Source organism: Sinocyclocheilus grahami, unplaced genomic scaffold (genome assembly GCF_001515645.1).
Source record: "Sinocyclocheilus grahami isolate Dianchi unplaced genomic scaffold, SAMN03320097.WGS_v1.1 scaffold267.1, whole genome shotgun sequence".
NCBI classification, from domain to species: domain Eukaryota; kingdom Metazoa; phylum Chordata; class Actinopteri; order Cypriniformes; family Cyprinidae; genus Sinocyclocheilus; species Sinocyclocheilus grahami.
In genome coordinates, this window is record NW_015505446.1 from 520,011 (window position 1) to 546,686 (window position 26,676).

Here is a 26,676-nt window from a genome sequence, read left to right on the forward strand (position 1 = left end):
ATAAAACACTTTTTTTTTTTTTATTATCACCATTAGCAGTTTGATCAAATAAATAATATTCAGAGAAGAACTGCTAAAAAATTTTGGGGTGAAATTACTTTCATTTTCATTTCTTTCCATTTACACTCACTTACTTGAAACAGAAAACCAAGTCGAGCACACTGCATTGTGGGATACAGAATTCAATCAAAACACTATTGCTCTCTGGTTGTATACTGCACATTTTGGTAAATGTACCATGTAATCCAGTTAATCCATTCATACAGCAAAGTAGAGCACAGTATGCATACTGAAAAATATGTAAGCCTGTTTGCATCTCGGAGTAAACAAAGGCAATTGTGATAAAGTTTGCAACTGCAAGAAACAAAAGTTGCTATTATGAGACAGGCACAACTCCTTTTTTTCTGAGCCGCTGATACAGTGATCCTCTGATGAGCGTTCCATACTCACTTGCTGCTAAAGGCTACAGCGATGGTCTCGATGGCCTTCTCAAAATCTTTCTTGTCTGCTTCATTGCACACTTCATAGTGGTATCCTGAAGTCAAAAATAAAAACAATATGTTGGTAAATAGCTTAAAATGACAACAGAAATGCATTACTGCTGTAAAATGACTGTAAATGGCTGCTCTAACCTTTGACCTGCGAGATGAGTTTGCCGGCAGCGGTGAGTGTCTCCACCGTGTTGAGGAGAGGGTACATGCTGATGACCTGCCGCAGGATGCGCAGAACCTCCCCCAAAAACTCATGGGCCAGCGGACGCCGATTCTCCTGTTTGTCTGCAAAAAAAAACAAAAACAAAAAAAAACACACAACTTCAGACTCTTATCAGCTGAAAATGAACATCTAGATTACGGCCACACAAGCAGCTTTCATTTCAGACTTCTGATTTAACTTTGTGCCAAATAATGCATAACACTCTTCACACCATGTTATCAAATACACAAACCTATTATTAAATATCTAGCTCATATTTTACACCATAAACAAATAAAAAAAATGCCACAATGTAAAAAAGAAAATATATAAACAAAAAAAAAAACATACATTAACAAATAAAATTTAATTAACAAATAATTAAATGAATGAGTAAATCTAAATAAATAAACGGCAAATAATAAAAATAAATAAAATAAAAAATAAAATATCAAATTGTGTTACCTGGGTCATATCTCACCCCACATAGATGCAAACAAACAAATAAAAATAATTAAAATCAATCAAAAATAAAACAAATGTACACAAACAAACAGTACATAAACTAGCAAATAAAATAAATACATAAAAAGCAAACAAACCCAAAAATGAGATAAATCAAAACACAATTAGAATAAATAATATACAAATGAGAAAGTGTAATGTTAATTTGTTCAGTTTTGTTCAATAAATAAGCAATTAAACAAAAACAAAGAAATAAAATAGCTAAATAAATTAACAAATAATAATTAACAGGCTTCACTTTTTAATTTCTCAACATTTTTCTTTTGGTTATGGGGCACAATATGACCTGGATATTTCTTTGTGTCTGTCATGCTGAGAAATATCTACAGTGATCCTAAAAGAGTCAAGATGATGCAAGACAGGCCGTTTGTTCACACTGTGTTGCAGTGCTTTCTCGTCTGCTGTGACACGTCTACAAGCCACTTCCTCCCGTCACGGCTCTTAACTGTAACTCTCCAAGCGAAAAACACCTACAACTGTTACTTGCTGATTTGTTTCTTTGTTCTGTCGAAACTACCTGACTTGTACAGTAATGGGACGCACGAACAACAGGCTTTTTTCAATCAGAGAATGTAGGCTATTTGTGTAAAAAAAAATAAATTCTAGTGTAGACAATAGCTTGGTGGAAAATGCGGCATGGGTCAACCACTAAAACCAAGGCCATATATATTTGCAATAATGCAGCAAAATCACTGAAAGATGTATACTAAATATTTTTTCAGTGAGTTAAAAGTAGTGATGATTTGTTTTTACTATTATTTATTTGATTGACAATTACCAAGTACCATTGTAATCATTTACTAGCATAGTATAGAAGTCAGCAAAAAAAAAATTTTTTAATAATAATAATAATATATATATATAAAATTAATAAAATAAATAATTTAGTAGAAGCAAAATGCTAACGGGTTCCAAAACAAGAAATATAGAGCAGCCTTTATATTTCATGAAAGAGTTGCTTAACATGGGGTTGTCATATTTGAGGGTCTTTGCCACCAAAAAGTTTAAAAACACCTGCAACAGAATCTCTCAGAGTACCGCGGTATTACCATCAACCCTGTATCACGGCACCATTACAGTGCTTTTTATGAGGACCCTCTTGCGGAAAAGATCAAGAGAAAACTCAATCAGAAAACGGCAATATAATAACTGATTTCATTATTTATGGGTAAGACTATAGGCTTGATGCTGAATGACGTTACTCGACGAGTCCTGAGAGCAGAAGGGGGTGTTTTCTGAGAGAACCATTTCCTGCGCCAGTGTGGTGCACCACAGGAACTCCGCCTTACTGCAGATACAGGAAGAATATGACCTCTTGAGCAAACTCAGCCCCGCCCCTTCTCTGCTCCACGATCACATGATCTTCAGCGGAAGGTGATGTTTGCGGCAGGATGTGCAAATAGTCATGTGGCAGATAAGTAGTGAGCGCTGTTGTGCGTTTCTAACTTGAAAATAAGTACCATGAAACGTTTTGATCCATGTCAACTACACTGTAAAAATGTATTGCAATTTTAATGGTAAAAGACTAAACATTCTATAATAAAGACCTGTTGATTGGTTAATGGTAATTTACCTTACTACGTACAGGTGAAAAACTAGTAAACCTAATGGAATTTTATGTCATTTTAAAGTAAAATACTGACATTCCCAAAATTCCCTGTGAAACTGTGATGGTTTTTCATTCAAATAAATGAAGTTTGTTGTTTTTATTAGTTGTTTTTTTTACGTGTCTATATAGGTGTTTGTTCATTTTTGTTTCAGTTTGTTATTTTAGTACATCATGTTAAACTAAATGAAACTGCTAAGGAAAATAGCAATTTTTTTTTTTTTTTACATTTTATTTTCAGAAATTTTAGTTTTAATTTTAGTTTACTATTATAACCCTGTTTGTGATGATGGTTGCGAATACATTTTAAAATGTACAAAACATTTTAGTAGCCTGGTATATTAATATTATATTACTTAACGAGATACACGTTTTGTTTTACTGTAAATTTGTTCAATTCGTAAAACCTAAAATGTTTCTACCATATTTTTTTTACGGTAAAGTTCTGGCAACCACAGCTGCTGGTTTATTCCATAAATTTCACAGATGTTTTCTCCAAGAAAACCATTATCTTACCTTCAAGCACGACATCTTTCAGTTTCTCCACCGCTTTGGCAAACCGCTCCACTATGCGTAGCAATGACGGGATGTCTTCCACCTCGATAGCCACTGTAGTCTCGGGCGTCTCCGGCGAGGGACTCTGGGCGATGACGGATTTTCCCGCACCCTTACTGAAGACCCAAGACTGGATCGGGAAGCCCGCTGCACTTGGATTGCGACTCAGGGAAGTCGGCCGTTTTAGGGTGCCCATTGGGGACGGGCAGCCCACCAACTTAGTGTGCTGGGCCAAAGGGGTACCTGGACAGGAAGACGGGACATCTAGGACAGGGGGAGACAGATTGGAGGATGTGTGGGACGAAGAGGTGGCAGAATCGACTGCATCTTTCCGAGGCTGTTCTTGAAGAGCAGAGAGCTGTATGACAAAGCAAACAAGGATATGGTGTGGGCAAACTGATAATCATGGCACACAAATTTTAAGGTAGAAAGTTTTGCAGATAGAGCACGAGATCTGTGACCGACTACAATAGACGGCTGTTAGTAAACAGAACTTCTTTCACAAGAGCAATTGTGTAACCCTGGCCTACTTCCTGTCACACCCCGTAGAGTTGATGCCACACTAACTGGCCTCACTGAGGCCTAAAAACCCTCCTGTGCAAGTGAACTTGAATATAAGGCCAAGTTACAGAAAATCCCATCAATTATAACTAATTTCTGCCTCATTTTAGACAACAAACGGATGGTGAAATATAATGCACTACACAAACCAATAAGTACACAGTGATATTCCAAAATTCAGTTCACTTAAAAAGAGAATTCATTCTAAAAGAAAAAAAAAAAAAAAAGAGAGAGAAAAAAAAATAATAATAAATTATATTATACACACACACACACACACACACATACATAAATAAGCTTTGATACATAATTAAAAATAAATTGTAAAAATTAAATTGAAAAAAAAAACATTATACTTATTGGAAACCTACAATAATACACACATATAGAATTTTTTAAGTTTAAATACATACATTTCAACGTTTTGCAGTTCACTTTGATAGAATACATTTTTAGAAGAACACATATTCCTTGTAGACTATTTATATGAGGTCCTAAGACATGTATAATAGCTTTAAAACTGGCTACACCACTGGCTGACTTGTCAACGGTGTACAAATACTCACAAAAACTATAAATGCATATTAGTAGCCTACACAATACACACATTTGAAACCGTAACATACAAAAAGTTACTAGGCTACTTAAAATATGCATATTGACAAAAGTACTTTTAAAATACAACCCACCTGCTTGAGCCAGACGTTGGGTCTATTTGGTAAGATGTCCAATTTAGTTTTGCTGCTTGACTTTTTCACTCTCTGACTAGTCGCGTAAGGACTGTAGCTTTTGCTACTTGATCCACCACGCTTCAACATTTCCAGCTACGGTGCGTTACAAATCAACTTTCGACACTGTTATCCATCATATCTCATCATTTTAATGCAATACATGCCATTACAGTTTAAAAAGTACCTGGAAGTAAAGTAACTAAGTCTAGAGAAAATCCTGACAAAAAAATAAAAAAAAGTTCAAAATAAGGCAAAACCTGAACTTCCTTGCTGCGCCATACCACACTGAGGAAGTTTAGTCCGTCCTTTTGTTTTTAGACAACACAACGGTCTAAATAATCACCTTGAATTCTACATTTGTGTTTGGAGACACTGGTAATATTCGTAAATATTTCAGCAACGTCGAAAACATGAGCGCGAGAGTGAAATGTCAATCAAATTGATTGGCAGGAGGAAAAGTCGAGAGATGCTGTGCGACTTACTGATGGAGAGTTGAGAGGAGATGGGCTGCTTCCTGTTCGGCTCTTCTTTGACATCGAGTGTGTCTTTATCAGTTCCCTTGTCCTTTTAGAGAACATTTTAAGCTTTAGGTGTTTCTATCCGACGCGTATTTTTTTGTAATTTACGATATAACCCCCCTGCCCACCCCCCGGCTCCCCATTTCAAAGCGCTGATGCGAGGTTTCCACACTCCGAGCTCGGGCTTGTGTCTCACAGCTCTAATATGATCGCACATTGACTGAATCTACTGACACTCATCAGAACAGTCTGAGGCGCATCCGCTTTTGAGTTTTTTTCTCTCTCGGTCCTTTTGACAAGTGAAACAACGTTGCCTTGAAGAAACATGAGGGCTGGATAACATCATGCATGCTCGCTGGGACTTTTAAAACGACGTTTACGCAATGAGTTACATCATTTGAACACAAAAATAAGCTTTCGCCAACTGCCTCGCAAGTTGTTGTTAATGTCTGTCACCTGCTGCTTAATTAAATATTAAAACACCGCCCACTTTCGTGACAAAGCAGGTCTTGAAATCTTTTTGTTTGACAAAACATGATTTTAACTACACTTTTATTTCTAGATTGAAATATCAGTGTTAAGGTAATATTGTATGTCTTGAAAAATCAGAGCATAGCCGTCTTCAGGGTGCAAATAAAAAGAAAACCAATGGCAAAATGCAATGACATTTTCCTCATTGGTTAGATTTAGAATGGTGACAATTTCAACAGTCAACTTTTAACTTTATACGTCTTAAAAAAAAAAAAAAAAATATATATATATATATATATATATAAAAAAATAAAGGAAATTCCCAAGGAGGGCGATCAAGTTACTGAAGAGGGTAAAGGATACCCAAATTGTCTTTATTACAAATATTTTTTATAAAATCCTGAGAAAGATCTCAGCACATCCATTAAAACTACAAAACCCACAAAAGGAAGCAATTCCGTTCACAAATCTTCAAAATCGATCCAAGATTAAAGTCATCTATCACAAGTCCATAAGGACACTGCATAAAAAAAACTCACTGGAAATAAAAAAAAATATTTCCAGTTTGATTGTGTAAATGTCCACACTAGAGACATGAGAGGGCCATGTGCCTGATGTCAGTATGATCCATGTATATTACAGCTCTGTGGCAGGTCCCCATTCAATGTCATCAGTTTCGTCATCGTCGACACCAAAATCATCTTCATTATCTCTGTCGTCTTCATCGCTGTCACTATCACTTCCTCTGATCTGTGATCTCCGCATTTGCATGGCTTCGTCATGTGCCAATCTAAAAGAAAAGATTTATAAATAGATTTCAAAAGGAAAAATGTATTCATTTAGTACTTTATCTGGAACTAAACTTGACAGACCATGCAAAAATACTTACACTTTAAATGAAGGGGAGGGTTTCCTTTCTGGTTCTGCCATGCGAGCCTGAAACAGTAAAACATGTGATGATCAATAGCTCCATCAAGTATTTCAAACATATTCAATATTGAATGCATCCAAATGGCTTAACATGACTTAGTCAAGTAGAGCGTGTTCCTGGATCAGCATCCTTGTTGGTCTTGGAACAACTTTACTATCAACCAATCAGATTTTAGGGTCAGGTTAACAGTTACCTCTGGGATTAATGATGTGAAGAACAGGTTTTTTTGGGGGCAGGGTATGGTAAGGGTAAGGGAAAGGGGTTTGTCTCTGTTGGTCCTAATATGCATTTCAATCCAGGAACTACACTACACGACTTTTAAAATCTGAACAGAATTTAAAACACTGGGCATCATACCCAAACCGACTTTGTAATGGTCACAGAGTAAAAACTGGCCATCATACACTAAACGACTGAAGATCACACACTACCAGACTTTTAAGTTATTCCATTCACAACAAACTCAGGCAGAAATGTGCGCCTTGTTGCTAGGAGATGCATGACAAATGAAAACAATGTGTGTTCTAAAATCGGCTGAAAATCTCAAACATGTTTGATATCCTCCGACTGGATGGAATCAAAGTCTGAAGCTAAAGTATTTGGCCCAAGACTTCAAATGGCTGTGAAGGCCACCAGTATGTGTAGAACCTTTGATTACCTGATGGGACACACTTACAACATAGTGTTGTAAAATTGCAATTACTTAAACTTCTACTACTAGTAACTTTGGTATTTTTCAAACATGGGACAGTCTTGTGCGCTTCCTGGCATGCTCTCAAGTGGTCAAGACTGCAAGTGTGGGTATTAGAAAAGGCCCTTTGTCGGACCTACAAAGGATGTAGATCCAGGAACCTGTCCTACTTGACTTAATAATGTCATGTTACTCAAATTTTAATTAAGGTGGATTGATCAACTAATCAGATTTTAGGGTCAAGGTTAGGGTTACCTTGCAATTAATGGAGTGGTCAGTGGCATGGGTATTAGGTATATATGGTACCTGTTGAAGTTTCTCCTCTATGGCTGACAGTGGAGGGGTCTCTGATTGGACTTCTTTGGGATCTGGTGCCCTGAAGTTGGGCGGAACATCGGAAGGTGCTGGTGGTGCAGCCATGTCACCAGTGCTGAAGTCTGAATCCGTGAAACTCCGCTGTGAGGGGACATCGTCTTGTTGTTGGGGACTGTCAGGGAAAAGGCGTGGAGATCGGGGCTCTGGAACGTGGAGGATGGGAGGTATTTCCCCGGGAGGTAGGGTGTACTCGGGCTCTTCCTCCAGGTATGGCTCTGGGTCATAGGAAGGTTCAGGACTTTGATTGTGCCCAGTGGTGGGCTCAGAGGAGCGGGCCAGTGCAGTGCCACGGTTTCTGGCGATGCCTACAGAGGGTTCGTCCAGGTCCTCGTTGTCCGTGTAGGCTTCACCATCCGTAATGGCCTCACCATCGGTGTCCTCATAGTCGCTGGCACCACTGAGGTAGTCAGAGTTGTTTGCATGGCTGAATGCGTCAAGGTCTTCCTCACCGCCTCCCTCCAACTGGACATACACAGAGTACATATTAACCAACTGAAGTATGAAATGCAGGCTCTGAACCAATTCTACATTCACATCTCAGAGATTTGCTTTAGAGTTGTTGGGTTTTGGTTATGCCACAACAATCAAGTTGGAGCTTTCATAAAGTTTTGAGTTCAACAAAGACAAGTAAGGTTTTAAAGTTGAAAACTTATAATTACGTTAATACTACATGACATGAGTGTACCATTTAGCACCATAATTCTCTCTAGAGTTCTTACCGCAACTTCAGAAACCCAGACCGGTTTAGATTGCTGCTGCCGAATCTGGTCTTTCAAAACATCATACCACATGTTTGTATTAGGCTGAAGATCAATGCGTGCTGTGAAGGAAACCAAAAAAACAGAGATTGCCTTTCGGAGTACATTAAAACTTTCTGAAAGTATCTTCAAAAAAGATTCAAACAGGGAATTCAAGACAGGCTTAAAAGGTTTACCGCAAAATAGATGGCTATAGTGTTTCCTCAGCTTTAAGGCCTGAGCGTATAGGCGACGAGAGCTCTTGTTGGAGCCTGGCATGTATTTTTGCCTCATTGCCTTCACGTCTTTCCGACTATGAGGATCCAAGAAGAGCACCATGGGATGGTACTGGATATAATTCAATCTTTCTACAGCCGTGGGTGTAATGTCCAGTAAGGGATGCTTTTCCTGCAAGTGAAAACAAGTTACAAGTGTTTGGTTTAGGACAGTGTTTCTCAACTGGTGGGTTGCGATGTGTATAGTTAAAGAAACAACATCAACAACAAAAAACTTAATTCTAAATGTTATTCTGATGCGAGACTTTTATTTTGGAAGACATGTGTGAAAACTGTTGACACTTGTTAGATGCATTTTTAGTAAAAGAGTGCCTGAGAAAAACATGCTGGCCTATTCATTATCTGCGGTCAGATGAGATGTTGTCAGGCTTAAATGTCAGTGTCATTATTCTATCGTTATTTTCATAACTTGTTAAAGTCTTTCACCTCAGAAAAATGAACTATCCTGCCCTGTCAGACATTATACTGTGCTCATAGCGTGCACTCTTCAATTGCACAAGCAAATGTGACGGCGCGCTGTATATCACTACACTAAAGCATGCATTATGTGAAATAAAAGTAAAGTATCAATAAATCACACAACTGGTACTTTGCGTGTTAACAGGGAAGGATTTATATGAAGGTATAATATTCATTCTATTCAGGAGCAGTTTCCATGTTTCATTCACAGTTCATGTTAGTATTGTGTATTCACCATGGTAACGTTTTTTTCCATAACCCAAAAATGGCATGTTATTTTCACTTTGTGTTATTTTGTATGTTTAAATGACTGTGGTGGCTGAAACCATGCTAACTGTATTAACAAAAACTAGTTTGGGACTGCTATTTAATAGCCTTACCTTATAAGCTGTTTATTCATCAATATAGTCATATTCTTACAATTTAAGTGTATGTTAAGTAAAGGGGAGCGGTACTTGTGTGTGTCAACCATTTTTGTGAAATAAATTTGGTCGTGGCTTGATGACCGTGGGAAATTGTGGGTCCCGTGGCCAAACCAGTTGGGATCCACAATTAGGACATGTTGGTTTAATATTGACAGCATTACTCTGTATGAAAATAAAAAGTTTACCTGCTCTGCTATTCTCCTCACTGTGTCTAGTTTGATGACACTGGATGAACTATCACTTCCACTCCTGGATACCATTTCTATAAACCAATAAAACAGGAATATTAAATATTTGAAAGTGAATAAACTTCATTAGAAATGTTAAGAATTATTGATCTCAAAACCTATATTTAATTTTTCATACCTGCAACTTCAAATTCATCTGGCAACTCTCGGGCCAGCTTCTCATTTGCAATGTCGTTCAGAGGACCCAAAATGACGATAGGCCGTTTGAAATTGGCTGCAAATGAGCAAGCATACATGTGTTACAACCAAAGACAATGAAGAAAGTTAGAAATATTGGTCTTTAAAAAGAAACTACACTAACCTTCTCTCAGAACGACTTTCTCATATGCTGGAAATTTGCCTTGAATTGTCAACTGTAGGAGGTCATCGCGCGTTCTTCTGGCATTCTTTTTGGCCCCTCTGAGACCCCGTAACTTCCAGAACTCGGCCCTGGGGCCAGAGGCCTGGCGTTCGGCTGCACTAATTCTCTGTGCCTGCTCCAAATTGGCCAAAGTTTCAGCCCTGATATAGAGAAGAGAATCAGACACCTAGAGTACAAGTAGGAACTATAATGCAACATACTTAACAATCATACAAACTTACCACAGCTATGGAAGGAAGACTTAAAACTACTACTTTAACATACTTGGTCTGGTTAGGAATGGTGCCTTTATCCAGCTCGTGTAGATCATTGCCCATGCGCACAGCTAGCCAGGTTCCCAGCTTCCCGCGGTGCATGGTGTCCACCACCCTGAACACCTCGCCTCTGGTGAAGCTCAAGCCAACACTGCTCTCAGCCACGTGGTCGAAGTGTGTACGGATGTAGAAAGAATCACCGAGGCTGGACTTCAAAATCTTCTTGTAGACTAAGACATCAAGGGCGGAAATTAATTCAGAAATGTTATTTGTAATCCATTTTACTTCTCCAATACATTTCCTTTGGAAAAACGAGAAGAATCATTCACAGTACGACAAGGAATCTATTGTCTACTTAGTATTATAAAAACTAAATTGGGTCGATTTTAATGTCATGGTGAAATCCTAATCCTAATTCGGAGATACGAAGGCACTCACTGTTCATTTTGTTCTGAGTCCGGATATCGATGCGCTCCCCAGCATGGACGTTCATGAGATACATGGCTGCTTCCTCTCTGGTGAAGTGATTAAAGTCCACGCCGTTCACCTACCAAAATAACGGTCTTGAAGCATGGCACAGCTGAATGGTTTGATCATGTACGACATGTACGTGATTCTTTGGTCCTACCTCCAGTATCTGATCACCCTCTTGCATGCCTTGCATCTGGGCTGGACTGTTGGGCTGGACACCACCAACAAAGATGCCAACATCATTTCCTCCCACCAACCTCAACCCAACGCTGCCCTCCTTCACAAAGCTGACATGGTTCTGGTCTGAGCTGTATCTGATGTGGAGAATGAATATAATAATAATAATAATAATAAAAAAAGATACATAATTTTACTTAAATATAATAAAAAAGATTATTCTTAAATAAATACATATAAAGTATTTATACATTATGGTAATATTTTTGCTCTGCCTTTGATTTATGCTTATTTAAATATAAATATATAAAAAACAAATATATATATATATATATATATATATATATATATAAAAAAATAATAAATTAAATATAAATAAAGTATTTACACATCATAGTAATATTTGTTTTACTGTTTTCATTTATGATTTTTAAAATAATTATTTAACAAAAATATTAAATCTAAATATGTATACACCATAAATTTATTTATGCTTATTTACAATATAATAAAATATATAAAACATTAATCTATATAATATATAGTAAATATTAAGTATTAATAAGGTATTTATACATCATTGTAATAATTATTGTAGTCCCTTTAATTTATGCTTATTTGTCCTTTTATCTTGAACTGTAGATAAAAAAATTTAAGAAAAAACAAATCTTACAAAATGGCATAATATTAATGATTATTATTTCCTCTTAATTTTGGGGTGAAACATGACTCTCTCATCTGCACACAAAGAAACATTAAATTTCTCACCCCAGGTTTGGTGTTGGCACTGCATCTGGAGGAAGTGAATAAAGTGGCTCCTCTACAGTTTTCGCTGAGATAAAACAGTTACAGTTTAGTACCCAATAGTCACTCGATAGTTTGCAATGCATTATGGGCATGCTTTTAGACTGCTGACACTCACAGCTCAAAGTGGTGTGGTTGGGAATGGACACGTTAGAGCGGAGAGTGCCATTAGCACGTGGGAAACTGAAAGAAAGAGTCAGTATTCACTTTTACAAAGTGAGTCACTATGATTAGTACAATGTCTTAAGGAATTGTTTAGTGGCAACCAAGGTGTTTGTTGACTTAACTTTAACCGAAACACACTGTTGTTCTTAACACTCATGGAACTCATACTTTCCCAAAGCCTGTTTCAATATGACATAATTTGCTATTGTAAGTATGGATTATGTAAATATAGGTCATAGGAGGAGTTCCTAACCTGTGCTCGCGGTTGTAGCTGGGACTCTCAGATCTCCTGACAGGTGATGGGGCCCTTTCTGATTCAGAGGAATCTGGCGAACGAACCAAAACAACAATAAAAAAAAGATGCACAGATGCAGAAATATTCAGGAAAAATAAGGCAACATGCAGGGCATCTTTTTCCAATAAGTGCATTATATAGACCTTCAGGTGGTGGTCTGGCTGGAGCTGCTCTGAGTGAAGAATCCTGTCGGCTGTTGATGATTTCAGTCGCTTGCATTTCAGCTCTGAGACAAAACAATAATGCAAAACAATATTTGTCACATTTATATGCACAATAATAACATAAAAAAGAAAAGAGCACAAGTATCTCTTACTCTGGTCTGCTTCTGGAGTTTTTACTGAATGGAGACTGTGTTCTCGGAGGAGAGTTGTTACTTGCATCGGATTCAGATTCTGAGGGAGCTGATTAAATATGCAAATTACAGAGTATTATGGGTTATTATTAGCAATTCGAAGATAATTTAAAATGCAAATAGAACTAGTTAAAATTCAATTAAAGAGCTAATGACAGATTTAATATGAATTTAATAACAAACGAATGTGATGAATATCGTGTATTGTGTAAATACAGTGTAATATGTATGAAAGATTAACAGAACTGACAGTAATTTACACATTCATATTTAATTAACAATGTACACACAAATATTTCATATTTAAATAAATATTTGGCATGCATGAGATTGAGGAACAAAAAAATTACAAAGTATTTTCATGTCATCAAAATGTAAAATGTATATGTATTTATATGTAATTTATGCATTTATGGAAAATTAATGCGCAAATATTAATGTGTAATGTGTATGAACAATTAGAGAATTTACAGTAATTTACACATTAGTATTTGAATAATAACATTTTAATGTACATTTAAATAATATCTACACTCTGATATTTAAATATATATATACACACATTCATATTAAAAATATATATTTTTCATACTTAAGGTTGAGTTACCAAAAAAAAAAAAAAGACAAAATATTTTTGTCATGAAAATCGAAAATGTATATATTTAAATGTAATTTATAAATGTATGGAAAAGTAATGTGTAAATATGAATGTGTAATGTATATGAACAATTACAGAATTTGCACAATAATATTAAGAAAATACTGAATAATATACACAAGTTTAAATATTTAATATGACCATTTAAGATTTACACATACATTTTTTAAAATATTTTTTTATATTTAAGATTGAGGTATGAAAAATTATCAAATTTATTTTCATGCCATGAATATATAATATTTATATATTGTGGAAAAATTATATGTAAATCTTAATGTGTAATGTGCATGAATACTAACAGAATTTACACATTAATATTTAGAAAATAAAGTACAAAAACATACACAATATTTCTACATATTTTACATTCATATTTATTATTTGCACATTAACATTTTTGTCATGTTTCATATTTAATAGTGAGATACAAAACATTTATTTTCATGGCATCAATATTTCAAATTTAACCTGGAATATTCTGTTTATGATTGGCTCGTACCTCTCTGTACAGGCGTTGAGGGTTTCGCCCATTTTGGGGGATCCATTATGGGGACTGACATGACCTCAGGTGTCGCCCTGCAAGAGAAAGAGGAGAGATGGAAGGGTGAGAGAAAAAAGGAAGACGAGGGGACACTTAATTATGCTCACCCGTGAAGTGAGTGGGAACTAATGTAATATCATAGATGATTAGGAACAGGGGGAGATATTCACCTCAGGGTTTCTATGGGTCTCTCTCACTGAATAGGGTGGACTATCCATATCCATAAGTGACTATACGGTAAAATTTAAGTCCCAAAAATCCATGATTCATATGGACAAGCAGAAAATACTACAGTGAACGTATCAAAGAGATCATTAGATCCATATCTATGATACCTTCAACTCTATTACACCACTGGATGTGCAGAATATGCCTTTATATATGCCGTTTATGGTATTATGTGGATAACTTGATTGTATACTTATAAATTTAGATCTTAGATTCAAGATTATCTACATCTTAGAAGCAATATGTATAGTGACTTAAATCAACATACTACAAGAGAAAACTCAGGTTGATTTGGTGTCTTTTATTTTAAAAGATCACACATACCACATTTTCAGATATCACAATGAACAAAAATACATGATTGTACACAAACATAATGAAACAAAAAACATAAAGCAAATTAAAAACAAAAGAACACACTTTTTTCTCATCGTGTGCAGACAGATGATCGGCCCTACTGAAAGAGCCCGATGAGAGTTGATTTAAAAGTGGCAGCGATGCCTCCCTCATGTGTACCTGTATCTATTGCGGGACTCCTGTCTGCGTTGAGGTCCGGTACTATCGTCCGATTCAGACTCTGATGCAGCTGTATAGAAAACACATGCTCTTGAATGAGTCTGCTAGAATGGCCACAAAAATGGGACACAGAATTGAAACTAAAGTGTGCTATGGGGTGAAAAGTCACCTCTGGGTGGAGGCCTGTAAGGAGACGGCATGCGGCGAGGGGAATCCTGAGACATGCTAAGAGAGGAAGACTTCATGCCTGGAGGAGGAAGATCGGGAAGCACCCTGGGAAAAGAGATATAAAGAGGCAATGAAGACATTTCTAGTTCAGTAGTCGATATATCATTGAAAACTTGTGAATTAATAAAGGGTGACATGCATGTTTGTGAATTGCTAAACCAAATATGTCCAAACCTGTCCCTAGAGGACCACTATCCTGCAGAGTTTAGCCCCAACCCTAATTAAACACACCTGAACCAGCTAATCAAGGTCTTCAGACTCACTAGAAACTTCTAGGCAATTGTTTTGGAGCTAAACTCTGCAGGATGTTGGCCCTCCAGGAGCAGGATCGGACAACCCTGCACTAATCTTCATGAACATGTCTTTTAGCCAATTCAACAACTTAGCGATATTGAAAATGTGCTTAAGAGTTCATCTGGATTGGGTGTTTGCCGCTCTTGATGTGCACTCATACTTGTATCTGGAGTGATTTTCAGGTCTGGGACTCTCACGCTTTGGGGGCGGAGAGGCACTTCGGTCTGAATCTGACTCTGAAACAGCTGGTCACACAAAACAAACATAGCGTTAAGTTATTGAGATTGTATCATTGACAACATTTATGCAAATCATTAACTGAATCGCCATAATTCGGTAAAGTCTTTAATTCCAGAGCTGGTTTATATGTAATATGGTGAAATCAGCTATACTGTGTGTCGGAGCGATTTGAGGCAGACCTCTGCGAGGCTGAGAGGCAGTGGAGGAGTTCCAGTTCTGGGTGATGGGTGAGGCTCGAGGGTTTGGCAGCGCAGAGATCCCAGAGAGAACCCTGAAACAGACAAACTAACATGTGAGCCATGCATCTCACTTAAACAATCAGCAGCTTGAAAAAAACTAAACACAAAACAAGCAAACAAAAATCCAAGCAGAAAAAAATTAATAAAACAAATTAAATACAACATTATATATAACTATGGTGCTGCAGAGCCATAATTGTCTACATGCATATGGGGCCAATAAATTAACGCAAAGCCATATTTACTTGTATCGGTCTCTGTTATCGAGAGTGCCATGTCTTGACGATGGAGGCGAGTTGCCGCGGTCCGATTCAGACTCGGAGGGAACTGAACAAAAACCAAAGCATTATTCAGCCACTTGCACATACAACAATGGGCAAGTACTAAGGTCAAAATCTCTTGGCCATGATAATCCACTATGTAAAATCAATCGGACAAAATTGTCATGGTTTTGTGTGTTTCATGAATAAGAACCAATGAGTTTTGTTCAACTAAGACTCACCTCTGCGAAGGGGCACTGACTGGGCGGGTAGTCTTGTGAGTGTAGAGCGCAAAGGGGGCGATTCACGTGGTTTTGACACAGGCTCGGCACGATTTCTGCAGATCAGTGGGCTCTATTAGTGAAAAGATCATTTAACTAAACAAGATCAGGTGAGAGTTGAGATGTTTACCTGCGAGAACGTCGGTCTCTTGGACGGGATGTTCGGTTTGTGGGGGTGTCAGAATCTAGGTCTGAGATTTCTTCAGGCAAAAATTGTAAAAAGTGAATATTAAAACCCACATCAATAGAGTGCTGCAAAGATGATGTATTTTTGTAGGCCAAAACATGGAAAATTTTTTGCAGTTCTGGCTCCATCGTTCTGAAGTCAATGGGGAAGAAAAAAAATCCTATGGGGTTTTGTTGAGGGAACCAAGATGATGCCAACCGGGTTGGATTACAAAAATACGTCATCACTGCAGCACTCTATAGTATGTGATACGGCACAGATCAGCTACATGCTGTAAAAACATCTACTCCTACCATCCAGCTCCGAGCTACTGTCTTGCCGCTTCTCGTCGGCACTGTTTTGAGGACTGTCCTCCACTTCTGGAATGCTGACGAGGAACTTTCTGTCATCCCTCAACACCAACATGGTCAGTTTACCTCTAGACTTCTCCACCAGGTGCTTGGTCTCCAGCAAGGACAGATTTTCTGTCGTCATGCCGTTAATCTAAACCAGAATTAAAAAAAAAGATTACACAACATCTGCATGCATTGGAACAGTTTCTAAAGAACAAGCTCTTCACCTTCAAAACAAGATCTCCTTCCTGAAGGCTGCCCTCTTTGGCAGCCAGACCAGTGGGAGTCATGTGTTTGATGAAAATCTGACTCCCCAGCTTCATTCCGTACTCTACAGAGAGAAACATGTCAAAATCTTGGCAAGAACCACTAATAATTATACAATGCAAAGCCACTGAGATTCTGACCATCTGTGGGTTTTTTCTTGATCAGGGTTGTTCTGACAGGTTTGTCTTGCACATCCTGATTGGGAAGTCTCTTGAAGCCGGACATGATGGGAAGGTCGTGACCGTTGCGGTCAGGTGTCACGCTTCGAGTTCGTCGGTTACGGCTGGTGTCTGTGTTGCGCTGACCCCTCCTCTGTGGCATTTCGTCATCTAGTATGTTGGATTGTGAGGCAGAACGAGTAGGTCTGTTGCTCGAAGGGATCTGAACTGTGCGTGGCCTCTTTACGGTCTACAAAATGAACGAACAGTGTAATTTTTTATTTGTAAAGTTACTAAATTCAGTTTAAATGCATAGAACACTCAAGAATGCTTTTGGCAATGTTTTCACTTACAATGTTTGCAATTTTCCCGCACTTCCTCAGATTTTGAATAGTGTAAAGTGAGGTGACGTTCTCCATCGAAACGCCATTCACCATAACTATCTGATCTCGTGTCCTGCGGGCAATTAATCACGTGAGTCTCTATCACAAAAATCATCTGCCAAATATGTTTGACTATGTTGGTTTTTCCATCTTGCACACAAACATGACAGGTCGGACAGGATTAGACAGGATGTGTGGGAGGAAGTAGTGTGGGTCTGAATGCAGGGGAAGTGGATGTGTACTCACTGAAGACGACCCATGGCAGGGCCGCTGGGAAGCACATCAGAGACCATCACTGCTGAGTCCCCGTTTACGGGCTTGTCAAGCCCACCTGAGACCGCAAAACCAAAGCCGACCTTGGAATCCTGCAAACAAAAGAATAGACAAATAAAAGAATGGATGCTCAAACAAAAAAAGAATGACAGAACAATAAAAAAAAAAAGAATTAAATAAAATAAGAAATGAATTAAAAAAAACAAAAGAACAAACAAAAAATAACGAAAGAATAAGAGAAGCAAAGAAACAGAATGAAATGAACAAAAGAAAGAAAGAAGATATCAAATGAACAAAAGAAAAACAACAGAAAAAAGAAAACAAATGAGTGAAAAAAATGAAAGAATGAAAAACAAAATAGAAAAAACAAAAGAATGAAATAAAACAAGAATTAACAAATGAAAAAATGAAACAATGAAAGAAAAAGAAAAGAAAAACAAATAATCAAAGTGTTAAAAATAAAAGAAGCAACAATCAAAAGAGAACAAAACCAAAATGACAAAAAAAACAAAAGAACTAAACAAAAGACAGAATTAACAAAATAAAAAACAAATGAAAAGAATGAAAGAAACACACATAAAAAAGACCAAAATATATAACAAACAAAAGAAAATCAACAAAAAAAACGAAAATTATGAAAGAAGAAATACAAAACACAAAATAAAATTCAAATGGATGAATAAAGTACTTAAAAAAAAATACAAAAGAGCGAAGGAAAAAAAAAACGAGGAAAAAAAAAACAGAAAAAAAAAAAAACAGTTTACATATAAAAAATGATTGGATGAAGGCAGCTTCTTTCTATACTGAAATGCACCACATGACCCCAAACTTGGCATTCCAAAATTTCGGGTGTGTCCTAGTGACAGGTGGAAACAACTCTTACGACAATCATGGCATCACTATTGCTCACTAAACTTTCAATCCATCTCAACTTTCAGTTGTTGGGGAAACTCTACACCTGCCCCATTTTGGGGGATCCATTATGGGGACTGACATGACCTCAGGTGTCGCCCTGCAAGAGAAAGAGGAGAGATGGAAGGGTGAGAGAAAAAAGGAAGACGAGGGGACACTTAATTATGCTCACCCGTGAAGTGAGTGGGAACTAATGTAATATCATAGATGATTAGGAACAGGGGGAGATATTCACCTCAGGGTTTCTATGGGTCTCTCTCACTGAATAGGGTGGACTATCCATATCCATAAGTGACTATACGGTAAAATTTAAGTCCCAAAAATCCATGATTCATATGGACAAGCAGAAAATACTACAGTGAACGTATCAAAGAGATCATTAGATCCATATCTATGATACCTTCAACTCTATTACACCACTGGATGTGCAGAATATGCCTTTATATATGCCGTTTATGGTATTATGTGGATAACTTGATTGTATACTTATAAATTTAGATCTTAGATTCAAGATTATCTACATCTTAGAAGCAATATGTATAGTGACTTAAATCAACATACTACAAGAGAAAACTCAGGTTGATTTGGTGTCTTTTATTTTAAAAGATCACACATACCACATTTTCAGATATCACAATGAACAAAAATACATGATTGTACACAAACATAATGAAACAAAAAACATAAAGCAAATTAAAAACAAAAGAACACACTTTTTTCTCATCGTGTGCAGACAGATGATCGGCCCTACTGAAAGAGCCCGATGAGAGTTGATTTAAAAGTGGCAGCGATGCCTCCCTCATGTGTACCTGTATCTATTGCGGGACTCCTGTCTGCGTTGAGGTCCGGTACTATCGTCCGATTCAGACTCTGATGCAGCTGTATAGAAAACACATGCTCTTGAATGAGTCTGCTAGAATGGCCACAAAAATGGGACACAGAATTGAAACTAAAGTGTGCTATGGGGTGAAAAGTCACCTCTGGGTGGAGGCCTGTAAGGAGACGGCATGCGGCGAGGGGAATCCTGAGACATGCTAAGAGAGGAAGACTTCATGCCTGGAGGAGGAAGATCGGGAAGCACCCTGGGAAAAGAGATATAAAGAGGCAATGAAGACATTTCTAGTTCAGTAGTCGATATATCATTGAAAACTTGTGAATTAATAAAGGGTGACATGCATGTTTGTGAATTGCTAAACCAAATATGTCCAAACCTGTCCCTAGAGGACCACTATCCTGCAGAGTTTAGCCCCAACCCTAATTAAACACACCTGAACCAGCTAATCAAGGTCTTCAGACTCACTAGAAACTTCTAGGCAATTGTTTTGGAGCTAAACTCTGCAGGATGTTGGCCCTCCAGGAGCAGGATCGGACAACCCTGCACTAATCTTCATGAACATGTCTTTTAGCCAATTCAACAACTTAGCGATATTGAAAATGTGCTTAAGAGTTCATCTGGATTGGGTGTTTGCCGCTCTTGATGTGCACTCATACTTGTATCTGGAGTGATTTTCAGGTCTGGGACTCTCACGCTTTGGGGGCGGAGAGGCACTTCGGTCTGAATCTGACTCTGAAACAGCTGGTCACACAAAACAAACATAGCGTTAAGTTATTGAGATTGTATCATTGACAACATTTATGCAAATCATTAACTGAATCGCCATAATTCGGTAAAGTCTTTAATTCCAGAGCTGGTTTATATGTAATATGGTGAAATCAGCTATACTGTGTGTCGGAGCGATTTGAGGCAGACCTCTGCGAGGCTGAGAGGCAGTGGAGGAGTTCCAGTTCTGGGTGATGGGTGAGGCTCGAGGGTTTGGCAGCGCAGAGATCCCAGAGAGAACCCTGAAACAGACAAACTAACATGTGAGCCATGCATCTCACTTAAACAATCAGCAGCTTGAAAAAAACTAAACACAAAACAAGCAAACAAAAATCCAAGCAGAAAAAAATTAATAAAACAAATTAAATACAACATTATATATAACTATGGTGCTGCAGAGCCATAATTGTCTACATGCATATGGGGCCAATAAATTAACGCAAAGCCATATTTACTTGTATCGGTCTCTGTTATCGAGAGTGCCATGTCTTGACGATGGAGGCGAGTTGCCGCGGTCCGATTCAGACTCGGAGGGAACTGAACAAAAACCAAAGCATTATTCAGCCACTTGCACATACAACAATGGGCAAGTACTAAGGTCAAAATCTCTTGGCCATGATAATCCACTATGTAAAATCAATCGGACAAAATTGTCATGGTTTTGTGTGTTTCATGAATAAGAACCAATGAGTTTTGTTCAACTAAGACTCACCTCTGCGAAGGGGCACTGACTGGGCGGGTAGTCTTGTGAGTGTAGAGCGCAAAGGGGGCGATTCACGTGGTTTTGACACAGGCTCGGCACGATTTCTGCAGATCAGTGGGCTCTATTAGTGAAAAGATCATTTAACTAAACAAGATCAGGTGAGAGTTGAGATGTTTACCTGCGAGAACGTCGGTCTCTTGGATGGGATGTTCGGTTTGTGGGGGTGTCAGAATCTAGGTCTGAGATTTCTTCAGGCAAAAATTGTAAAAAGTGAATATTAAAACCCACATCAATAGAGTGCTGCAAAGATGATGTATTTTTGTAGGCCAAAACATGGAAAATTTTTTGCAGTTCTGGCTCCATCGTTCTGAAGTCAATGGGGAAGAAAAAAAATCCTATGGGGTTTTGTTGAGGGAACCAAGATGATGCCAACCGGGTTGGATTACAAAAATACGTCATCACTGCAGCACTCTATAGTATGTGATACGGCACAGATCAGCTACATGCTGTAAAAACATCTACTCCTACCATCCAGCTCCGAGCTACTGTCTTGCCGCTTCTCGTCGGCACTGTTTTGAGGACTGTCCTCCACTTCTGGAATGCTGACGAGGAACTTTCTGTCATCCCTCAACACCAACATGGTCAGTTTACCTCTAGACTTCTCCACCAGGTGCTTGGTCTCCAGCAAGGACAGATTTTCTGTCGTCATGCCGTTAATCTAAACCAGAATTAAAAAAAAAAAAGATTACACAACATCTGCATGCATTGGAACAGTTTCTAAAGAACAAGCTCTTCACCTTCAAAACAAGATCTCCTTCCTGAAGGCTGCCCTCTTTGGCAGCCAGACCAGTGGGAGTCATGTGTTTGATGAAAATCTGACTCCCCAGCTTCATTCCGTACTCTACAGAGAGAAACATGTCAAAATCTTGGCAAGAACCACTAATAATTATACAATGCAAAGCCACTGAGATTCTGACCATCTGTGGGTTTTTTCTTGATCAGGGTTGTTCTGACAGGTTTGTCTTGCACATCCTGATTGGGAAGTCTCTTGAAGCCGGACATGATGGGAAGGTCGTGACCGTTGCGGTCAGGTGTCACGCTTCGAGTTCGTCGGTTACGGCTGGTGTCTGTGTTGCGCTGACCCCTCCTCTGTGGCATTTCGTCATCTAGTATGTTGGATTGTGAGGCAGAACGAGTAGGTCTGTTGCTCGAAGGGATCTGAACTGTGCGTGGCCTCTTTACGGTCTACAAAATGAACGAACAGTGTAATTTTTTATTTGTAAAGTTACTAAATTCAGTTTAAATGCATAGAACACTCAAGAATGCTTTTGGCAATGTTTTCACTTACAATGTTTGCAATTTTCCCGCACTTCCTCAGATTTTGAATAGTGTAAAGTGAGGTGACGTTCTCCATCGAAACGCCATTCACCATAACTATCTGATCTCGTGTCCTGCGGGCAATTAATCACGTGAGTCTCTATCACAAAAATCATCTGCCAAATATGTTTGACTATGTTGGTTTTTCCATCTTGCACACAAACATGACAGGTCGGACAGGATTAGACAGGATGTGTGGGAGGAAGTAGTGTGGGTCTGAATGCAGGGGAAGTGGATGTGTACTCACTGAAGACGACCCATGGCAGGGCCGCTGGGAAGCACATCAGAGACCATCACTGCTGAGTCCCCGTTTACGGGCTTGTCAAGCCCACCTGAGACCGCAAAACCAAAGCCGACCTTGGAATCCTGCAAACAAAAGAATAGACAAATAAAAGAATGGATGCTCAAACAAAAAAAGAATGACAGAACAATAAAAAAAAAAGAATTAAATAAAATAAGAAATGAATTAAAAAAAACAAAAGAACAAACAAAAAATAACGAAAGAATAAGAGAAGCAAAGAAACAGAATGAAATGAACAAAAGAAAGAAAGAAGATATCAAATGAACAAAAGAAAAACAACAGAAAAAAGAAAACAAATGAGTGAAAAAAATGAAAGAATGAAAAACAAAATAGAAAAAACAAAAGAATGAAATAAAACAAGAATTAACAAATGAAAAAATGAAACAATGAAAGAAAAACAAAAGAAAAACAAATAATCAAAGTGTGTTAAAAATAAAAGAAGCAACAATCAAAAGAGAACAAAACCAAAATGACAAAAAAAACAAAAGAACTAAACAAAAGACAGAATTAACAAAATAAAAAACAAATGAAAAGAATGAAAGAAACACACATAAAAAAGACCAAAATATATAACAAACAAAAGAAAATCAACAAAAAAAACGAAAATTATGAAAGAAGAAATACAAAACACAAAATAAAATTCAAATGGATGAATAAAGTACTTAAAAAAAAATACAAAAGAGCGAAGGAAAAAAAAAACGAGGAAAAAAAAAACAGAAAAAAAAAAAAACAGTTTACATATAAAAAATGATTGGATGAAGGCAGCTTCTTTCTATACTGAAATGCACCACATGACCCCAAACTTGGCATTCCAAAATTTCGGGTGTGTCCTAGTGACAGGTGGAAACAACTCTTACGACAATCATGGCATCACTATTGCTCACTAAACTTTCAATCCATCTCAACTTTCAGTTGTTGGGGAAACTCTACACCTGCCATCATGTTCTCTGACAACCTGTACAGAGCTCGATAAAGGTGTGGCTAAAGCGAAAATAATCCCTCAATTCGCAACTTACTTTCGTTAACGTGACCGTGTGCTGCTCCCATATTGTCATCTCCTCCATGACTGCCTTCTGAAACGAGAAAGAAGAGGTTACATTTATTTGTGCAACAAGCAAACAGCAACAAAATATCAACATTTACAAAGCTACCACACAAATATCTGTTCAGATGAAAAGCACCAGTTTTTGAGGGCCTCACTTCTTTTTGAAGGTCCAGCACTCGGCTGTTGTTTGTCAGCACAGCCGAGCATGAGTGGGAATGGCTCTAGCTGAGCATGCTCCCACCTGCTGAATTCCTGCCATACAGGTACATGGGGGCGGAGCAAGCACGTGACATCAGCGATACCCGACACTTCCTCACCAACGGCTCACCAAACCAATAAACAGTCTGACAATACACGTCTCTCAGGAGGCATTCACTGGGTGGCTAAAATCACTGGCATGCCATTTGATTTGGAAACCGACCACTGGAAACTTGCCAACATATGATGACCTACATTACAAATACTAGTCAATCGTGACTGGTAAAGTTATTATCAGTACCATACCCTATTCTGAAGTTCATGTTTAGTACGGCTGATGCAAGTTAGTTAATAATGAGCAATGAATTGTAAAATTTGCTGAATTTTAATATCTAACATTTGATTTCAAGTCAAACTGTTTTACGTGTCCCCAAACAAAGACCTGTAACCATGCTATGAGAGCGGTTTCTATTGGACTAGAGAATTCCTGGAATGTTTCCCATGTTTTTATTGGCCGGTGTTGGCAAGCAAAGGTCAGAGAGAGTGTCTGTTCACAAACCAAAACAAAATGAACATCTATACCACTCATTTTTTTCAGAAAATATAAAAATCTAGGTGTGAGATTGTGACTGTCCCCTAAAGATATGCTCAAATATTATATAAATTGATGAACATATTTCATATATGAACACAAAACTATAAAAACTATGACTACACAGGACACTAGTATTACTTTGAAATTGCGTAGATTTCTGATATGAAACAAACTATGACTACTGTCGATGACACCAGCATTAGTCATAAAGGAAGTGGCTCACACTGAGGAAAGCAGGGATGCAAATATCAGAACTACTCTTTTCTAGGAAACTCCCTTCATGGAATATGTTAGACTCTAACAGTCCGGTGTTCCTACACCTGTTCTGACATACTACTGAGTCTGACTATGCTGTAGTTTATGATTATATGAAACACATCACTGCACAGAGCCTTACCAACAAAAAGCTAATGGGTTACCAAACTCAATTCATTTATGTGAACTTGCATAAACCTAATCAGCACAATCTTCGAATCATATGGACTTTTCTGTCATTTTAGAGCTTGACAGCCCGAGTACCAATTCACTTTCATTATATTAAAAAAGAGCAGCTAGGTCATTCTGCAGAATATCTCCTTTTGTGCTTTACAGAAGAAGAAAAAAACAGTCACGAGTTTGAAATGACATGAGGGTGAGTAAATGATCACAGAAATGTCATTTTTGGGTGAACTATCCCTTTAAGGGTCATAGCTGCTAAGTCACATGTTAGCGTATAATAATGGAATGTAACAATGTACAACATGTAGTAAAAAACAGTGAGTAAGCATCTAGAAAATGACTGAAATCACAACCCTGCCCATGAGGAAAGCACATGATTCCTGTAATTAGTGTGCTACAAATAAGTACACTGACTGTTTGCCAATTTATCATATTCAATCTGTACGTAATTAAGGCTATTTTACTCTTCCGTAACCTTATAACAGTAACAAAAGTCTCAAACTATACAGGTTTGAGCCTCAGTAAAGCCTCAGTACAACAGGTGCAAGTCAGTATTTATAGTCTCGCCTGTGTAAAGCTGTTATTACATGGCTCAGATGACACATTACGCTGTTTGGTAAACTTAAGAAAGCTCATGTTAGACACATTCAACTGCTAGCATAAACAACTAGTACTTACCGTCCCTTTAAATCTCACTTCCATTTCCACCAGACAGAACTAAATGTGACTGGCTACCTTATTAGCATAGGAAGGTAAACAAAGCAGGGTATCCAAAATATGGGAGTAAATGTACTATCTCCATTTTTGGAGATGCATGCACCTGACAAGTAGTTAATGTGGAAAAAAAAAAAAAACTGTGTACGAACCCCCACCTGAGCCCAAAGAAAGCTCCACCCACTAGTTCAACAAATCTTTTGGTACTTTTTGATATTTACTGTCCCTCAAGGAATTAAGGAGGAACTTGGATCTCTAGGTGGGGCAGTCTCCATTCGCTGAGACAATGCCACCTTATGAAGACTATTGATGGATAGAGAATGGTTTATTTAAGGTTTCATAATCCAGACTTGGTATCCAAGGCATCGAAAACAAAACAAAACAAAAAATTCCCAAAATGCCCTCAAATATTTTGGGAATGTCCTCCGATAACAAGCCCTTGAGTTGCTAAAGGAAGCTGATGAGCTTACACTGACAATCATTACCCGGCCTGTTAATGTTTCATCTGATACTGAAGGTTTCTGCATATGTTGGGCTTGATGAAGCAGAACACAAACACTAACGCTAAGCATGTGGGTCACTGACATTTAGCATAAATTTCCACAATCAGTGTTATTTTAGTATTATTTATATAATATTACAGTATTTATTACTATTTTGAATTTTATTTTATATTGCTGGTTTTCATTTTCTTTTTAGTTTTACTAACTTATGTGCTTTTGGATGATCTTTTCTTCAATATTTTTATTTAGCTTTAATACAATTTTATTTAAGTTATCGTATTTATTTCAGGAAGTTGCCAAAGCAAAATCTCTAATTTCCAATACGTTTTTTAGATTTAGTATAGTTATAATTTATATTATTTCAGATTTATTTCAAACACCAACAACCCTTTATATATATATATATATATATATATTTTTTAGATTAGTAAACAATTAACACTGTCCAGAATGGGAAAAAAAATTAAAGAAAAAAATAAGACAAATTCTTAGAAATGT

General features: G+C 37.6%; 2 protein-coding genes across 2 annotated transcripts in view; both read right to left on the minus strand.

Annotated features, from left to right (window-relative positions):
* Positions 1-5,077, minus strand: part of LOC107599472 (minor histocompatibility protein HA-1-like) — a 17,706-nt gene extending 12,629 nt beyond the window's left edge. Inside the window, exons 1-4 of the mRNA XM_016291068.1 lie at positions 4,630-5,077; positions 3,341-3,737; positions 633-776; positions 451-535 (exon numbers count right to left, since the gene is read on the minus strand). Coding sequence (XP_016146554.1) covers positions 451-535; positions 633-776; positions 3,341-3,737; positions 4,630-4,758 — 755 coding nt within the window. The 5' untranslated portion in view covers positions 4,759-5,077. The remainder of the gene's footprint in view (positions 1-450; positions 536-632; positions 777-3,340; positions 3,738-4,629) is intronic.
* Positions 5,078-6,050: 973 nt separating this feature from the next.
* Positions 6,051-25,788, minus strand: LOC107599473 (tight junction protein ZO-2-like). The gene is made up of 44 exons (XM_016291069.1): positions 25,640-25,788; positions 23,702-23,758; positions 22,632-22,750; positions 22,356-22,458; positions 21,985-22,252; positions 21,805-21,908; positions 21,536-21,725; positions 21,186-21,255; positions 21,017-21,111; positions 20,760-20,841; positions 20,455-20,546; positions 20,196-20,280; positions 19,683-19,786; positions 19,514-19,583; positions 18,751-18,804; positions 17,766-17,930; positions 17,490-17,592; positions 17,119-17,386; positions 16,939-17,042; positions 16,673-16,862; positions 16,323-16,392; positions 16,154-16,248; positions 15,897-15,978; positions 15,592-15,683; positions 15,333-15,417; positions 14,820-14,923; positions 14,651-14,720; positions 13,865-13,941; positions 12,666-12,753; positions 12,493-12,575; positions 12,308-12,380; positions 12,008-12,072; positions 11,854-11,917; positions 11,066-11,222; positions 10,876-10,984; positions 10,448-10,667; positions 10,124-10,323; positions 9,941-10,036; positions 9,760-9,836; positions 8,592-8,802; positions 8,377-8,477; positions 7,589-8,119; positions 6,550-6,596; positions 6,051-6,450 (listed from the first exon to the last, which is right to left on the minus strand). Exons 1-44 carry the CDS (start codon positions 25,661-25,663, stop codon positions 6,297-6,299), a joined length of 5,298 nt encoding a protein of 1,765 aa, XP_016146555.1. The 5' UTR covers positions 25,664-25,788; the 3' UTR covers positions 6,051-6,296.
* Positions 25,789-26,676: the final 888 nt, after the last annotated feature.